The sequence below is a fragment of the Hippoglossus hippoglossus genome, chromosome 5, assembly GCF_009819705.1.
Source record: "Hippoglossus hippoglossus isolate fHipHip1 chromosome 5, fHipHip1.pri, whole genome shotgun sequence".
Taxonomy (NCBI): Eukaryota; Metazoa; Chordata; class Actinopteri; order Pleuronectiformes; family Pleuronectidae; genus Hippoglossus; species Hippoglossus hippoglossus.
This window is the reverse complement of record NC_047155.1, coordinates 25,324,321-25,343,037: the sequence shown is the minus strand read 5'-3', so window position 1 is coordinate 25,343,037 and position 18,717 is coordinate 25,324,321. Positions and strand designations below refer to the sequence as shown.

Sequence of the window (18,717 nt, the reverse complement as noted above, 5' to 3'; positions counted from 1 at the left end):
CAAAAGCAAAAACAGTGTCACGCTCAAGACAAGCGATTTATCTCCCAGGCTCGCCCTCCCTCCGACAGTGTGTGTCAGTTCAGTGCGCAAGATAACCAGGAGGCAGCAGAGGCGAACTGAGGATGCTTACCGTCCCTCCTCACCACCACAGGGGTTGGGGAGCTGAGCACTGTCGCATTGGTCATCATGTTTCTCACCGCGCACGTGTAGTTCCCAGCGTCCGAGGCTTCGACTTTGGCTATGTACAAGTTGCCCGTCCTCTGAGAGACAAAGCGGCGAGCGTCTTGCTGCAGAAGGCTGCGTTGTCCGTTGAAAACCCATGCATATTTGATCTCTGAACAAACAAATAAAGAATAGGCCATGAATTGTGGATATTGAGACATAAAGAGAGATATAAAAGTGTACTTCCAGTACAGCAAGACCTGTAACACATAGAGGAAATATATTATTACATATTGAAATTCTATTTCCCTGCCAGAAATAAAGATATAAGATGACTTTAAAGGATGAGGCGGGTGATATTCTATATTTTCCTTGTGTCAATAAATCCCATGAAAAAAACAAAGCAACTGTTTAATTGATCCAATAAAATACTGCCTGTGTTGCCAAGTCTGGCTAATGTAAGCCTCAGCAAAATAGCATTCTGACCTATACCAAGCAATAAAAATTGCCACAAGGACAAAGGATCAGTTAATGAAAAATATAAACACTTATGAGCCAAAACGTTATGACCACCCCTGCCTCATAAGTTGCTGGTACTTGCCACCAAAACATCTCCGACCTGCTGAGGCATGGACTCTACGAGACCTCGGAAAGTGCTGCAAGGCTTCAAGGTGTTAGCAGCACATCCTTTTAAGTCCTCTAAGTCACGAGCTGGAGCTGCATTGGATCAGGCGTGTGCCAGATCATCCCTCAACATCCTGTCACCAGTCCACAGCTTGTCACTACTCAGACGACAAGGCCTGCCATTTTGGAGATGCTCAAACAAAGACGTCTGGCCATAAAGATTCAGTCTTTATATCTGACCATTTCTATCAGAGCCAACAGTGACTGCTGTTCACTTAGTGACAAATAAAAGGAAAAACTTGGCTCGAGGCTTTACACACTAAATGTCATTTAATTTCATTCACCCTGTCAGTACTTTATTAACAGAAGATTCTAGGAGTCCTTCACATGGGCCAAGCAGTTAATGAGAAGGTTCTCGAGATCCTTTAGGTTGTTGCAGGGGTTGTTTAGAAGATTTAGGTGGCCAATAGGGAGGTTCTTTAGATTGTTTTTGGGGGTTTGGTTTTCCAAGGAGAAGTTTTTAGTGGTCCTTCAGGAGGTTATAGAGGTCTTTGAAGAAGAAGAGGAGGAGTTCCAGGGGTACTCTGGGAGTTTCTAGCGGCTCTTTGGAGGTACTAAAGGTCATTGGAAATGTTCTACATGTAGTATTGGAAGTTTCAGTGGTTAATGACATGATTCAGAGGGGTGTTAGACGGTTGTAGTGGCCAATAAGGAAGTTCTATGAGTCCTCTAGGACTTGCTAAGGGTCTTCTAGAGGGTTTGGTGGTCCTGTTATAGGCTCTTGGGCAATGTCTAGGGGTCCTATGTGGTTACACATGTGGTGATGTGGTAGATAGCCTTCTCAACACCATCAGCAAAACACCAGATGATGGAATATCTTTGCAATTACGCTGTTAATCCCTCCAATTGCGTCAAATACCCTTAAAGAATTCATGACAAAAAGCAACCAACAAATATGTGATTTGTTTTTTCAAGTTCCATCTTCAACAGGACTGAACTGGTTGGAGACTGAACTGGTTGGAGCCTGAGTGCCACAGACAGGGTATTGAAGTCTATTTAAGTCTGGACGTATTGAGAGATGGGCTGAGGTCAAGTTCAGACAGACAACAGCGCAGTGAGGTATAATGCAGTCAGCTCACTCTTTTGAATTGGAACGCTGTGTGTGCAGACACAGGGGGCTCCGGCTAAAGAATGCAGGGTCATCGTGTCTAGAAGTTGAACCTGTCTAAACTATTGCAGCATGACAATGCAACATGTTCTTCAAGCAATCGTAAACTGTATGTGCAATAGACCACTGTGTAATGTAGACAAAATAATTGTGTTGTTTCTCATCATCACACAGAGAAAGAATGATCGTCTTCATGATAACTCTCCAGTACTGTAAAATCCTTTCTATCCTCAGTATAATAAATTCACCTGCAGTGATTTGTTATCTTACAAGGTTTCTGAGTCAAGTATTGCTCATTATTGTGTTCTGTATTCCATGTTTCAAAGGTAACTGAAACAACGTGTCCTGCTATTTAAGTGAAAGTCGTTTCATCGTTGTTTTTCTTTTAATAAGGGGGCAAAGATGAAATTCACAAAGGATACTAGCTAACAAGGTCAAATGGTTGCTTATTAGTCCGTAATTTGCTTGCATTAGTGTCATTTATCATTCTCTTTTTATATTTTTACAGGAGACATTTGTTTTATAGTTGATCTCAAACTCTTGTCATAGTAACAAGAAGGATTTGTGTCAGTGTACAAGTGTAAAGCACACACACACACACACACACACACACACAGACAGACAGAGTAAGAGAGAGAGAGAGATGTCTGCAGGGATTGTCGAATGAACTTGACCGTTAGTGCAGCCCTCTTGTATCAGACACGACAATCGGCAGTCAGCCCCTTTGACTGGGCGGACGTCAAAAAGTCACACTCACTTCCTTGAGGGAAAACACTGAATTAAAATCATTACAGGGAAAGTCGAGGCAGCTACTGACAGACCTTTCATGATTAGGGACTATCAGAGACTGGGTGTGTTAAAGAGCTCCGGTCTCACAGCAACAGAGGACTTGCAGGCACATAATCTCGTGTCCTCTGACAGTTTTATTCTCAGCTCGGCTCCTTTTAGACTACTTACCTATTGATTGCTCAAAGATGCGTCAGATGATTCCTCTTTTAATAAGGTGCATCACTGTATTACTTACGTGGTGCATCGACAGGCATTAAAGAAGCTTTGACATAATTCAAACCTAAAAAAAATTCCTCACCGCTTTTTCAATTCTAACATACCTCAAGCTACCATTGACATCTCGAGCAAATCCCATCAAACGTGTGACTATGCTGTGTTTAAGAGGAGAAATAAAGAGATGGAGGCTTTAAGAGGGGGATGGAGGGAAGGCTGGAGGGCAAATTGCTAAAGTGTGGAATCCCACGTGGCCACGGGATTCAGCTGGAAACAGAGAGCGGCGAAAGGCTGGTGTGCTGGCGTGAAATTGTGCTGGTAGGCACCGAATGGCTGCAGGAGTGCGGACCACTTTGAGGGCCTGCTAATCAGCAGCACACAGACACATGAGCCGACTCACAGCTGTGCCACAGGATAAATGCTCTCCCAGTCACAGCAGCCACCAGCAGCCTTTATTACCCACAGATAACCTGCACACATCGAGGAGGGGGGGAAAAAAACGGGGAAGTGGAGCACTGGAGACTTTATAGATGGCAGCGTGGTCACAGATCATATGGCCGAGAAAAAGTGAGCCCAAGGTTAAGAAGTGTGAGGCAATGAACTATAGATGTGAAGGAATGGGTCTGAGCAGGTATGGAGCGGTGGATGAACATAAAAAGTTCCCTGGCTGACAGATAAAGAGGAGTGAGTGGAAAACAGGGTGTCAGAGTTGGAGGAAGAAAAGCGGCAGGAATTGAAGGTGGGAAGGCAGAAAAACCAAAGAGACACAGCAGCGGTACATGGATATAATAAGCAGAAGAGTGAGTAACCGTGGAGATTGCTGAGGTTAGCAGGAGCATGAAACTCCAGCAGACAGTGCAGAAGAGTTAGGACAGAGTGCTGTACCTCCGTAATGGGGTGGAGGGCCGCAGAGCAGAACCACGGCTTGACCCTCTCTCACTGACACCGTGTTCCTCGACTTCCTGCTGAAGTTCTGCAGAACTGTTGAGTAGGAAAAAATTAATAAAAAGTCACTTGAAAAAAATATATAGAATTGCAACTTTTCAGGGTTTGACAGCTGTAATAACGTTTACGTAGAGGTGACATCCAGGGAAGGACATTTCATTCTGCAGGATAATTCCTGTCTGTTCACATCACTTACAAGTGGAAGCCAAGATTCCCCCTGTTAATATCACAACGTGCGCAGGAGATCAGGCGGGGAGGGTGCACCAATTGAGCTTAGGCGATAACTTCCACCTTTAATTAAATGCTGCTGTGCTGTGTGTGAGGGACAGAACAGCAGTTGAGGGATATTTCAGTCAAATGTCTTTGAAATACCAGCCAAGTCCCAGGAGGGATCAGGCAAATATCAGCAGTGGTCAAAGCACAACTCACTTTGATTAAAACTGCCCTCAAAATCAACACATACAGTACAATCCTCATTCCTTCAGCGGTCCTCTGGTGCCTCCGACGTGAATGAAGACGTCTCTCAGATACGTTGGCACATTGTGGGGACTGTAGGGTTTCTGAAATGTTTGTTAGGTCTCGACCTCACAATGTAAAGTGCCTTGAGATAATGTATTTTGTAATTTGGCGCCATACAAATAAAAGTGAATCAAGTTGATATGGCAGATGATGTTCGATCAGAACAATTCATTCAGAAATTCCATACATCTGAAAATTAGCAGGGAGGAGAGCCATGGGAATGTCTGTGAGGCAACTTGTTAGTATATTATTGTTCTCGTTAGAACTAAAATGTGTCAAATGTTGTTCAAAAAGGTAGAAATACGAACGTAAGATGTTTTAAATTGAATTACACATGTGACCTAGTCAGGTTTCAAATTCACGGGATAAATGATGCTTTGAAAGTTATTTATGACAGATAAGCTAAAAAAAAAGAAGCAATTTAACCGGTATACTTTATGTATTTCAAAATGTAAAACAAATTCCAGAAAGAAGTTCATAAATAGTGAGTCACGAAAATAGTGTTTATAAATGCTGCCTGTTATATAGTTTCTGAGGTATCCTGCCATGAACTAATTTACACGAAGACAAAAATCTTAGCTGTTTATGGAGCTACATAAAAAGTCAGGGCACCACCAAAGTCCCCAGCATACTTCCTCTGGAGAAAACGATTAGTGCAGCAAATGTTGTGATAATCAAGCTAACAGTTGTGGAGACACTTCACATCCTGGCTACTATACCATACCTAGCATGTATTCAGTAGTTTGTGTTCAGTATCTGAGAAATGGTGCGTTCACACCAAATGCGCAGCCAATTTTTCACGCAGTGAGATCACATACAAATAAAATGTGCTAAACCTAGCTCCAGTTCAAATATTGCAAGTACAATTAGCGCTGGGAGTGAAACTCGCTGGAGACGGGTACCGAAATGAGCAACGCTGATCAAACCGGCCACTGATCAGGTAGTGCTGGAAACTGCAGTCGTCCAGACGCAGCTCCTTAAGAAGACAGTGAAATTCCCAGCGCTTATTTTTTCTCCAATATTTTAATATTTTACCGACCATTTCATCCAAATGTTCAATCAGCCAGGGATATGACCGTCCATAGGAGGAAATTCGGACATTTATCCAAAGCGACTTACAATAAGTGCATTCAACCATGAGGTCATTCATCATATTACAACAAATGGAACGAAAAAGGCACAACTTTGTGTCTGTCACAATATACACCAAAATCTGAATGAAATAGCGACTCACATGCAAACTGGACTTTTGCCTCCCTGCTGACAATGGTCCCAAATGGGTTGGTGGCGATGCACTGATACACGCCTCCATGGTTGATCACATGAGGGTTATTGATCAACAGGTTTCCCTCGACTAGGCTGAACTCTGGATCGGACTCTCTGTTTATTTCTCTGCTGTCCACCTTCCACCTGTGGATGTAGAAAAGTCAAAATCATCGTTTGGAAGAGAAACAGAAAAGATCCCACAAGAACACGAGGTTAAAAATGTAACCTCCTTACGAGTTAGGAATGACCTTAACACAGCAAATACAGTCACACAACTCGTGAACAGAAACAGCTCAGTATTGCACTGCACCACACATTTGCAGAGGCTCCACTCCGGCTCACCATAGACAGTCGGTACAATTACCTGTAATGAGGAGGTGGGTTTCCTTTTGCTTTGCAATTAATAAACACCTGCTTATCATCAGTGCTCAGTGGGAAAACACTGTCACTGGGCTCCTGGGTGAAGACCGGACCGTGGCGTGTATTCTCTGGGTTGAAAAAAAAAAACAAAAAAACACATTAGCTGTACAATGGTGCAGAGACAGTGACACTGAATTCATGCAAAAAATAAATGAAGTGGCGCTCGGGAAAACTGTATCTAAACTCTACACCCGTATAATTAGCTGCCAACGTGGCTGTTTGAGTGGATTCTGCATTTAATCAACCCTCTCGTGCACATGTCACACGGCAGATATTGCAACTGTGATGAGAGAGCAATTAACTAAAGATAACCCTGTGGCATATCGGCCAACTGGTGTATTCCATAGGCAGTCTGCGGCATATGAGTCATGAAGTTGTCTTTTACTTTGCTGGCCTCATTCAGTCACAGCACTTACATGTACAGTCACTTTTATAGTGCAGCTATCCAGATGAGTACACAGGCTACAATAACTCAAGTCACTGCTACACTGGAAGTGCAGTCACAGGGAAAAAATGAAGTCATCACTGATGCATTGTTGAATAAACCCTTTTCTGAATTATGTCAGGGGTATAAAGACATATTGGTAAGTGCATGAGCTGGTTAATTGATTTACGCTTTATTTCATTAGGATCTGAACAAAAGTCGGATAACTTGGTTAGGGTGTTTACACGAGCGTTGCAATACTCAGAGCATGGCCTTACTCTTATAATGTCATTATTAGAGGAGCCAGTAAAGCTGTTGTCTATATGCAGGTTTGGGCGTGTGTGTGTGTGTGTGTGTGTGTGTGTGTGTGTCTGCTCCGTGGGGCCTGTTGTTCCGGTTAGCTCCAGCCACACTATCAATACACAGGAGTAATTAAACAGTGTTGCACTAATTACTCCTGTGAAATCTAGCATTTTTTCGATAGATAGCGCACACACCCACACACACACACTGGTGTCCTGCCTCCCTTTCCTCTGGCACCACGTGTCACCCACCAGGCTGCACACCAGCGGTACTCTTAAAAATTGCTCATTTCTCTTTTTGTGCACTTGAGAGGATTGAACGCTCTTTTTTTTTTTCCATACACGTCTCTAACCTTGACTAGGACAAAGACTGCTTCCCTCCCTCATCATCATCATCATCATCATCATCCTAATGAGAGTGGGAGTCTTTGCCTCAGGTAAGGGCCTTGCTTTCCCAGCCTCTGAGGGGAGGGGGGTGGGCGCTTCATTTTTACCTCGGTTGCAGTGTCCTTTAAATTAAACAAATTAATGAACCTTTAATAGCCGGGCTATTTCACCTGGGAAATGATCGGGTGGTTTGTGCGTACACTAGCCTATAAACACACCAACTGGACTGACCACTGACACACACACACACACACACACACACACACACACACACACACACACACACACACACACACACACACACACACACACACACACACACACACACATTACACTTAATTAGGTTTCATGGGAACGCATACAAATGTGAGCTCAATAGCGGACATATGTACGTACAAGACCGCGTGCAATGCCATGCACGTTACCCTTCATCGTCTTCTCTGTGCTAGCAGACTGCAGAGATATACCTCAGTGAAACTGCTGACTTGGAATGAGATGCTAAATCAATGGAAATGAAATCATAAATAACGATACAATAGAGCCCACTCCATATGCTAAAAGGCATAAACATTTACATGCATGTTTTTGACGACTTGAGTTCCGTACACAGAATATCCGTCAGAATGTGACTTCCAATGGTAATCTCACTCGGTTATCATGGAGGCACAGGTCCCAAATCCAGACATAAAGCGCCAGCACTTAGCAAGGTTTGAACTCCTTAGCTGTAGCTCATACAGGTATTAACGGACTGAAGTTAAATATTATTCTGCTTGCCTCTCATTCCGTGGATCTGTGTTTCTGAGAGCGGAGTACAGCATAAATAAGGGTTGAGAAAAGAGTTACATTTCATGTGAGCGGCAGCAGTTGGACATAAAGCAAGGAAATTACATAATAAAACGGAGGCATAAAAAAGAGCAGATAGAGGGTGAATTCTTTCCCACACAATAGCTTCTCTTCAGATGTAAATCCAACAGTGAGTCACGTTTATCAGAAGTGCTGCGCTGAGAAGAGAACTTACACTCTGGTTTGACAAGTGAGCTCCAAATGTAATACAACAGTTCATCTTATGACACCGGGTAGTTTCACTTTACCTTGTGACAACTTCCTCCTGTGAAATAACTAAAACTACACCACTAAATTCTGACTCTACTGTGACTCTTATTGTGAAGCTACTACTTTGATTAGACTGCGATGGCTGAGACGTCTCACACAAGCGCATCAACAGAAAACACGAACGCACAAAAGACAAAACACAACTACAAAAGTCACAATAGATCTGCAAAAGCCACACGAGAGAAAAACAACCAAATTGTAAGTGAGTGACAATGCAACAAGCAGAGTTATGTTGTGTGGGCAAGTCATGGATGTAGTTTGTGAACCTTTGTTTGATAAAACCAAGGTGTTACGGTACAAGTGCTTTAAGCCTCGTTTTATTGACAACATCTGTTTTCACTCACTTCCATTGTGATTGTCTTTCCATTGTGTGGCTTTTGTCGTTGTGTTGTGGCTCTTTCGTTTGTGTTTTTGTTGATGTGCTTGTGTAAATCCTCACCGTATTAGACAACTACGATTGCAATAATAATATTGCCAATATCATTTCATATGGAATCACATCACAGACATGCATGAGAACGAAGCGACCCAGCCCCCCTGAGAGACGTATGCATATCAGGTGTTTCATGAAAGGCGACTTGACTCGTCTTCTTACCAGCCAGGCACTCTTTGAGTGACAGAAGGATTAACAGTTCCCATGGCAACAACATCTTCATTTTCCAAGGTCAAAGATTCTCCTTCTTCCAATCCAGTTGCCAGAGAGTGGAGAATATTTCCTGTTTTCTTGCTCCGTTTGGCTGTGGGGAAAAAAAGGAGGGCAAATGAGCGCAGCTGAGATGAGGAGATGCTGAATAAAACAGGCTGAAAGTTGTGGGAAATCGGTGAACCATTAATAATTCATTCAACCGAAATAAGCAGAGCCAAGATACAATGCCGAAGAGCCAGCTAGCGGCTGATACGCAGGAGCTGATATTTAGTGTATACATACTGCTGCCACACTATCTCCCAGGAGCAAGTCAAGAAAAAAAAAGAGCAGAGGCGCAGAGCAGCAGCAGCAACAGATGAGCAGAACATCCTGCCAACGGTAGTGCTAAGCTTCCTTAAAACTGTTGGTTCAACATATTTACTCTATTGCGAAATGTGTGCTGTGTTAAGTGCAAGCTCTATAGCTACAGCATCACAGGGAATGCCAATGAATAAACACACACATTGAACTGAATCTTTTTTTTTGTTTACGTTCAAAGCCCTGCAGTCAGCACATTGTTCACGGGTCGTGATGCCGTAGATTTACTGATATTGATTCCGAAAGTGTACTGTGAGCAGGTATACTCTGCTTTTTACTTCATCTGAAGACCGGGCAGTTCACAAAACGCTACCTGGGAGCTAGTTAAGGAGTTTGAAGGAGTTCCAACTGGTGTGTGGACATTTCTTGTCTAGTGATGCATGGCTTGACATAGATTAAGAGTAGAAGTAACACAATACACTGAAATAAGTCTTTATTTCAACACGTCTGGACCCCCGAGTTGAGAGCTTCCATAATGAAATGACTGCATAAATGTGAAAAGAGTTGCTCACGTTAATGGACGGATTGAGAATTCTTCACCTCTTCTCTGCTCTTGACTCTGAGCTCTGTGACTTTTAAATAAGAAATACTTGACTCCTCTTGGACCTGGTTTTAAAATATCCAAAGTGTATCTCGATATGATTTTAACCTGATCATGTTTACACCTTGACATTAGTACAGTGCGGTATCCAGATCTGATCACTTCACGTCCAGCTCACATTAAATACTCTCAACAAACAACAATAAAAAAAGACAGAGGGAGCATCAAAGAAGATTCTAGCTGCTCAGTTGCTGCTACCTCACCGGTTTGGAACAGACATTACTTGTTTCTGTCTATGTAACTGTTATATATGCATTGACAACACAATTACACTTGTGTTCACTTTGGTCACAATGGTTCAGGTGGAGCGGATGCTTTTGTTCCTCATTTCCTGAATATGAGTCAGAAAAGATTTGAAGAAGAGACAAATGACTTGTTAACTGCTACATGTAAAAGGCTACAAGTTGATTTATGGGCGAACCCCATAATTGTGCCATTTTTCCTCAGCTTCACTTTGTCCTTCTCTAGTTCTGAGTTGCTGTTGTAAATTGTTGCAGACAGATGGATGTGAGAGAACTGGGCGAATCACTAATCACAGAGGGAAGGACGGAGAGAAAGCATTAGCTGCGTGGGAAGTGAAGTAGATTTATTTTGCTCTCCATTACTTATCCGTAGAGGGCACAGGACTGATCATCCGAGCTTCATCCTGTCAGTCATCATCATTGATTTAGTTTGAGCATCATTGACTTTTTTTTTTTTTTAACTGTCTTGTTTTTTTGTTTGTCATTCCATCCACGGTCTTGTCACGCGTCTCAATCACATATGGAAGCCTTGATCAATAATGGGAGACTTGGTTGATATCTTTCCTTACGAGACTCTCCGTGTTGATACACTCCTGTGTTCTGGAGAAAGCCGATGAAGAAACTCTATCCATCTAACAATAGAAGCCACATGCTTTCGACCTACTTGGAGAAATGTGAAATGTGAAATGTTCTCTTCTTCCAACAAACAGTTTTGCCTCGTGCTATTCTCAGTCTCCTTGAGAGTCAAAGATAATTATGTGTTGATTAAGGTGCTGGCGGAGGGGGTGTGCAGTGAATGACACAAAGCTGCATATGGTAATTACAGTTAGATGCAGGGCTTCTATCATGGCCTCTGAGAAACTTTAAATCGATGTGAAATGTTTTCCAGACATTTTGTCAAAACGCCTATCTGCGATCGATACTGTTATAGGCCCGCACCTGTAACTAATTCCAAATCAATGTGTTTTAAAATTCAGACATGCCTGCCAAGCTCGCTGTGAGGAGAGGAACTCGGAACGAGTCGAATTACGCTCTGATGAAAACACAGGCAAAACTCGGCACCTTGAAAGCGCTCTCCGGTTTATGACCGACAGTTCCAACCAGAAACCTCATAAATCTTTACACGTGAAAAAGGATGAGGTTCCTCATATTGATCAAGCAGATTTGGTAAATATGTCTTGACCATTTTGGAGTCGAGTTTGAGCTTGAGAGATTTGGAAGCTCGTAAGGAGAAGCATTTACTCCTCACTGCAGCATGATCAGTCGATCTAACAGCACTATTTGACATATAACTTCTATCCACATTAATGCCCGCATTATGCATTCATGCATGTGAAGTGAAAAGACAGATCATTTGCCAATACGAGGATGCTCTTGGAGGAATTGCAGCCATTGGTATTTAGAGGATTGGGAGGATATGGGAACCATTAAAGTCCATTGCAAGAGGTTGAGGGTGTCTAACAAGCCCCTGCAGCCATGAGTCATTAGTGCACGTGCTCTGCCCAATGATCGATGTTAATTTATGTCCGCTGCGGTCAGCTATCCACTTTCACTTTCAAGCTGATCAACTTTATTTCCTCGCAAACACGGGCACTCTTTGTTCATTTAGCATTCAAAGTCAGACCTGGGCACTCGATTGCACTCAGCCAGACAGTAGCTGCTGTGCATGGGGCGGAAATGCAGAGGCCACAGTCCTGTAAGGTATAAAGGAGAGGGAGCTGGCACTGCTCCCCTGTCAGATAGCACAACTCTATTTTAATGATGCATAGGTCCCTGGCATCCTTGGGGAGGATGTGTTCCTTGGTCACAGTCCAGAAATTTAAAGTAGTTGCTTGTGATTCCCATGATTAATTTATATACCCTAGAAAAAATACAATGGTAATAATTCTTGTGCCCAGCGGATGGTGGTCGCAGGTGTCGGAAATACCAAATGGGATGAGGCCAAGCTAATGGTGCCTGGAAGGGAAACTATCTGTCAGGGATAATCCCTAATACTGTAGCACCCCGGCTTAGATAATGTGCTCGCCCCGCCTGTCTCACTAGGCCGTGATATTGAGATAGCTGTGGAGAAATGATTAAACGGGGTATGGACATTGACTCTGATAAATGTAGATATCCACAGTCAAGTTGTGCCTGGTTTAATGTTTAGTGATGATTAGCTTGCCACTCTGGAATAGCCAAACTAGGCTAAGAAGAAAGGAGGGTGGAGGGTGTCCTGCGATCTCCAGTGAGCCCTGTTCTGCTCCACTACGCTCTGAGTAACTGGTTAATCACGTGACTGCAGAAATTAACTTCAGCAGCCTGGGAAGAGGTAATTAATCCTTCTTTTTTTCTGCTCTTTTACAATGATAAATGTGACATTCAGCACTGCACAGAGCGCAACAACATCAACCTGGCACCACATAATCATGGCTCAAAGTGTCAACACTCAAAACGGCATGGCTCATCGTGGTGATTATGAAATAAACGAATACTCAATTTATAATACATCTTATCTGCACAGGCTTCTGTTCAAAAATTTGCTTCATCACAAAGGTGTCAGAATGTAAATAGCCAGATGAGCCTCCTGATCTCAGGTTACAGTGCATCTTATCCAGTCAGTGACAAGGGAGCACAAACATGGCTGCAGCTCAGGTTGCAGCCTGCTGCTCATTGTGTTTAGGTGCATATTACACATGGACTAAGAGAAGGGGGAGAATTAAAGCTAACACACAGTCAACCTCACATGACGTTTTGGGGTGGAAAGATCTTAGATGTGACGTAAGAAGGTACGTATGAGACAGAAGGTACAAAGAGCCTCGGTGGTCTTTAGTCAGCCTGTGCTTTCATGGGAGAGAGTTGGGTCAGGATTTATGATGAGCGTACAAGCTCTATATTTCATTTCCACTTTTCAGACGCCAGGGGTTACACGTTTTAAGTGCTCTCCTTTAGGTCATAGGTGTTGGCAGTGAAAATGCTTTCTTCTAGAAACTGGCTGATACGAACTTATTGCAGATACAGTTTATCAGTTTCGACACGTGTCAGCCGAAAGTTAACAGGAAAGGCAGATCAGCCCAACAAGAGATATGTTCAGACAGTTTCTCTGTAACATGGTGAGTCCACCAGAGCGCACTGACTAGTTTATTTTTCAACTGTAACATGTGCAATGCTGTACGCCACGACAGAGTATTAGAAAACAAAAAACATTGCAACAATAAAGTCGTAATAGAGATTAAAGTTGTAATATTATGAGAATAAAGTTATAATATTGCAAGTAAAGTCATAACTAAAAGGAAGGTCGTAATATTAAGTGAACAAAGTTGTAATTTAGTGAGAAAAAAGTCATAACATTATGAGAATAAAATAAAAATTTTACTAGAATAAAATCTTAATTTAATGATGAAAAGTCTCATTATTAAAAGAAAAAAAAACAGTGCTCGTCAGACTTCTCCTCTTTCTGAACCCAAAATCTTGAAATCACTTTGAATAGCACACAGACTGCAGGCATTTATTCCTCCACAAAAGGGACAACTTCCACCAAGTCCATGGTGTTCTGTCTTCAGAGTAAACAGTTTCTTTCTGAATCTTTTCAATGTCCTGATAATTAGGATAATATGCTGCTGATGAAGATTAACTATTTTGTTATTTGTGAAACTTATACTAAATAATAACTTAACAAGTTGCTTAAACTGCCAGTACACAGAAGCAAAAGCATCTTTTATTTATTCATCTTATCAACACTGCACATGAAAGCTGCTGACTAGCTAGGTGGGCTTGTGAGCATCGGGAGGTGCTATTTTTCTTATTAATTTTCTTATTTATATAATTATGTCTGAAACATGCCTGATGACACATTTTATATTCATCACTTTAACTCTACAAACTTCAAATACTGGACGCTTTACCTTGCTCAGGCCCAAACCTGCAGTACGTTTAATTATCAGAAGTTCATCATAGAGCACTACATGTAATCGATGACCTCAATAAAAAACAATCGATAGCAAATTAATAGAGCAGAACACACGCATATATCTGCCCCACACACACATTTCAAAGAAGAGGAGATAACACTATATGCAATGACTGCTCCCCTACCTCGAAAAACAGCAACGGTCGCAGTCATTTATAGCATGTAATAAATAAAACAGCCCAACAGACAAGCATGTTTCCCACTGATGGAGTACTCACTCAGTAAGTGGAGTCTGCTCGCTATTCCACGGCAGCAAAGACACAATCAGCCCTTTGGCCGGCTAGGAGAGAGAGAGAGAGGGAGGGAGAGAAAGACACAACATGAGAGAAATAAAAAGAAGATCGAAACAGACTTTAGGTTTTTCTGTAGCAGAAGGGATATAATCTGCAAGATGCACCAGGATTTGTGTTGGCCCTTCACCTTTTTCATAAGAGGCAAGCATACTGTAGGTGTCAGGATTCATGGATGAATGTTTCATCCTACAACAGTGTAGAATATATATCTATATATATCATAAATATTATGAGTTTACTGCTGGTATCAAGCAAATACAGTATTTGTTTAAAGGCTCATTCAATTAGCATTAAATGATTAAACAGACTCCCTACGTCTTTGTTTGAACAGACACTACTGTGGCTTTATTTTTCTGAATCATTCCTACATTATAATCCTACAATATATACTCATATTATAAATATGCTAACATATCAGTTACCCAGGCACAGACATGTCACCAAAACATATGTTAAGCAGAATTTAGGATACATGTTTAAATGTTGTTTATGCCCCTATCCTCCTGTATTACTTCTCATGTAAAGTGTGGAGAGAAGCTTTACTGATCTGAAACAAGGTCACGTGACACTGTTGTGAGATTCATAATAAGTAAGACTAGTGAATGCACAAACAACCTAACACTGTTTGTTCCATGTTCCATTCTGACCACGTTAGTTTGTGCCTGAATAAAACTGTCTATAGGCTAAATGGGACAAGTTATAAGCACCTTAGAAAGAGGAGCTCAACATATGCTCAATGCTAAGTGGCGTTGAAATAACTTGCAACTGGTACCTAACTTTTCTATTTGGGTAGGCGAAGGGAAATTTCTGCAAAACTTTGTGAGGCCACTTGTTAGGTCGTGGCTAAGGAGCTAAAGCATAATATAGAATCCTGCTTTTGATTCTTCTGGCTATTATGTCGTTGAACTAATTCTGTGAAATCAACAATGGCCTCATATTTAGGGTTATTCACAGTGATCATAATCCGACAACTCAGTAAACTAACTAGCTTTACCGAAATAGTTAGGGGGTAGCGTGGTGACTTAAAACTTTGAATACCAGTGAGATTCCTAAGCAGGGGCACTATAGGCTTTTCAACTGGAAAAGTAAATACATGTAGCATTTAAAGATTTTGACTATTTAATAATGTAGTGAAGACGAAAAAAATATTTAGTCAGGTGGACAAACGTTACAGAACATTTGCTAACATCCTCGCAAAATCAAAGATGATTTCTTTGGAAACATCACTGTCTGTGTGCATCTTTCAATGAAACACCTACTAGCCCCTTCAAAAACTCAGCAAGCTAACCGGCTCACCTACATAGTTACGGGGTAGCACTGACTAAACTTGGCTTTTCATTATGCTGTGTCAGCAGCTGTGATCCATTTCAGGGCGTGGCCTTCAAAGTGGGAGGACCACAAAGGTGAAGCCTTCCTACAACAGAAAAGCTACACTGAGCAGCTGCACCTCCAAATAAGACAGACCATCCTTTCAAAGGTTAAAGCCAAACATTATATAGGACATAGGAACAAATATTAGCCCCACTCCTCTGAATATGGAAATGCATGTCCACAAGATGACATATTATTAAGGGGAAAAAAAGCAGATATCCCAAATATGTACAACTAGACACGCACCAAAACTAATCATTATGACCTAGATGTCCACAGTGGCACCGTTGAGGCCTCAGTGTAATTTGGTTTCCAGCAAGACCGACCTCAGCACAGCTATCACAAGACGACTGGTTGACTCTGCAGGTGGATGTAGAACCAGCCCAGCTGGCCCTGGCTACAATAAACGAAGCACTTTATATTCTGCAGTTGCCCAGCTATGAATATAGAGTATGTTCACGCAGCCGTTGTAAACATCAGAGGGGAAACTTGTCTTTTCTTTGAGAAAAGCAAATGGCAAACATTTTTACACCAAGGAAAAATAGGTAACATATCCTAGGTATTATGCAAGAACTGTGCTTGAGGAAAACATGAACCTTGCTATAAACAGCCTCCTTTGGGAACTTGTTTGGGAAAGGGGAAACTTTTCAACAAGGGGGAATGTATTGAAATTCAAGACTAAGTTCATTCAACACTTTAACATTCACACCCATGTTCTGCATAAGCAAATGTTCAGTTGATGCTGTCCTCATTATGTTGAATTATTCAGGCAGGCCAGACCCAGTTTGTCATATTTGGAAACTACACTGACTTGATTGTTGACGACTTTTCATGCGCCTGCAGTTTTTAGCTCCTCAAACACAGCTTTATGTTTTCGGCTGATTAATATTTGATGTCATTGACGCTCCAGGAATCAATAAATGTGAAAAAGTTGCAACGACAAACTCTGCAGCTCTATGACATATTTTTTTTGCCTATTTTAGCTCATTGTTTTGGATTTTATGGATTATTGGTATGTTTCGCTCACACAGGTCCCAACAACCCTCATGCAGACACCTGTTTTCTGCAAATAACCTCGGCTAGACCTAACTTTACACTACCACCTCCAAACAAACAGAAAAGGCCAGGAACTAGAACACGCAGCAGCTAAAGGCCCACACTATTTGGGGAGATGATGATGACTAAAACAAGGCTGCATGCAGGCAAAAGTCGGAGTTACATTTATCAGATGGACAGAAATACAACTCCATCAACAACACACAAATCACTTGCATTAATGGAGTGAGACTAAAGTTTTTGCTTGTCTATCCTCGCTCTCTCACCCATACAGATCAGTGCAGTCTCAGCCACATAGATCATTCAGTCGATGCAGTGATCAGATAACCACTCTAACAGCATGTTCCTGTCTCTCTATGTGTGAACAGAAGAACAATGGTTAATTTGTGGGCATTCAGACCGGCAACAGCCCTGTATTACAACAGCACAGGGAACCGCATTGGTGGGGATGTGTCGTTTTAACTACCAGCGATGAAAATGAAATACAATCCAGAACTTGCAGTCTGGGTAGTAGTAACATATCTGTGAATTTGAAGGCTTATGTGACGTTAAAACTGTGCACAATGCTTTAAAATACTCTAAAACTTATCTGGTCTTTTTTTGCGACAGTCACAGGAATAAACAGCAGAAATACTAAGTTGATGTCGCATAGGAATGTACCAGGAATGTGCACTCAGACCAAGGGACTGAATATAAAACAATGTTTACAAGTAGACCTAGCATCATTAAGCCGTACAGTGTCAAGTCTGTAAATGCAATTACATCTTTTCTAAATTAGGCTTAAATGTTTTTATCATTTCAGTTTGATTCTGATGCCTCTTGGTTTCTGTTACATTCGACTTCTAACACATTGCATAGAATATCTCCATTTCTCCACCATCCTACTTTCCTTCACAGTAACTCAGCTTCTATGCACAGGTTTCTCAACCCCGGTAAGAGTTGAAGGGACTGCATGACATATAATACATAGAAGTGCTGTGTGAGTCACATTCACACAGTACCTCTATATTAAGCACTTCTCTATCACACCCAATTCACACACTGCAGCACAGCCAAATGTGACAATTCAGGGTTCAGTATCTTGCTCTAAGATATTTCAACATGCGAACCGGTGGGACCATGGATCAAACCCCTGATCTTCTGAACAGTGTGCGACCTGCTCTACCTGCTGAGCCGCAGACCCCCCACGTACATCCAGGTATGTGGAAGCAGATATTTGCATGAGGGAACAGCAACACGACACAATATATATATATATATATATATATGCATTTATTTAAGGATAAGTGTGAATGTGTTTATTATTGTCTTGCTACATATCAATTTGTGTTGTCCAGATTAAGTCACTTTTCATTTGAAATTGAATGAGAGTTAAATAAGTTAAGGGTGGAGTGAGGGAAAGAAATGAAATAATCAATGACGCTTTCACATAAATTAATTAGAGCTGACAAAGTTGACTTTAAAGCTGTTGCACGCTGTTAATTTAAAAGGGATCAATCACATTAATTCCCTCTCCTCCTGGTTGGGCTCCCAAGTTGCATTAGAGGCTTTGTGTCTAACGAGGAGACATGGGATGCAAAGGCTGAACCATAACCCACAAATGCAACAAAATGTAGGATACCCTACCAAGAGCATTTTTTTCCTTGTGACAGAAGCACAAGGTCTGCAGCTTAGCTCCTGAAAAACACTAATGATACTTAGCATTCTACCCCAGACATCTGTGGTGTGTTCAGCCTTTGCCTACGACTATAACACCGCTGAGAACATCAAATATAGTGTATTTGTCTCCTTTGAACTCAGATTGTGGAAACAGTGGGATTCTACCAGGACCTCAGACCAGCTCACTTCACCTCACAGCCTTCACGCACTG

The 18,717-nt window shown here is 41.8% G+C and overlaps 1 protein-coding gene across 3 annotated transcripts in view; it reads right to left on the bottom strand.

The window, feature by feature from the left end:
- The window catches only part of LOC117761757 (contactin-4), a 106,269-nt gene that overhangs the window by 39,741 nt on the left and 47,811 nt on the right, over nt 1-18,717 (bottom strand). For all 3 annotated transcript variants that reach the window (XM_034585952.1, XM_034585955.1, XM_034585954.1), the window contains 6 exons: nt 14,346-14,407; nt 8,928-9,069; nt 6,051-6,174; nt 5,655-5,830; nt 3,842-3,937; nt 131-334 (listed from right to left, as the gene is read on the bottom strand). In XM_034585952.1, the coding sequence (XP_034441843.1) occupies nt 131-334; nt 3,842-3,937; nt 5,655-5,830; nt 6,051-6,174; nt 8,928-8,988 (661 nt within the window). In that variant the 5' untranslated portion in view covers nt 8,989-9,069; nt 14,346-14,407. The remainder of the gene's footprint in view (nt 1-130; nt 335-3,841; nt 3,938-5,654; nt 5,831-6,050; nt 6,175-8,927; nt 9,070-14,345; nt 14,408-18,717) is intronic.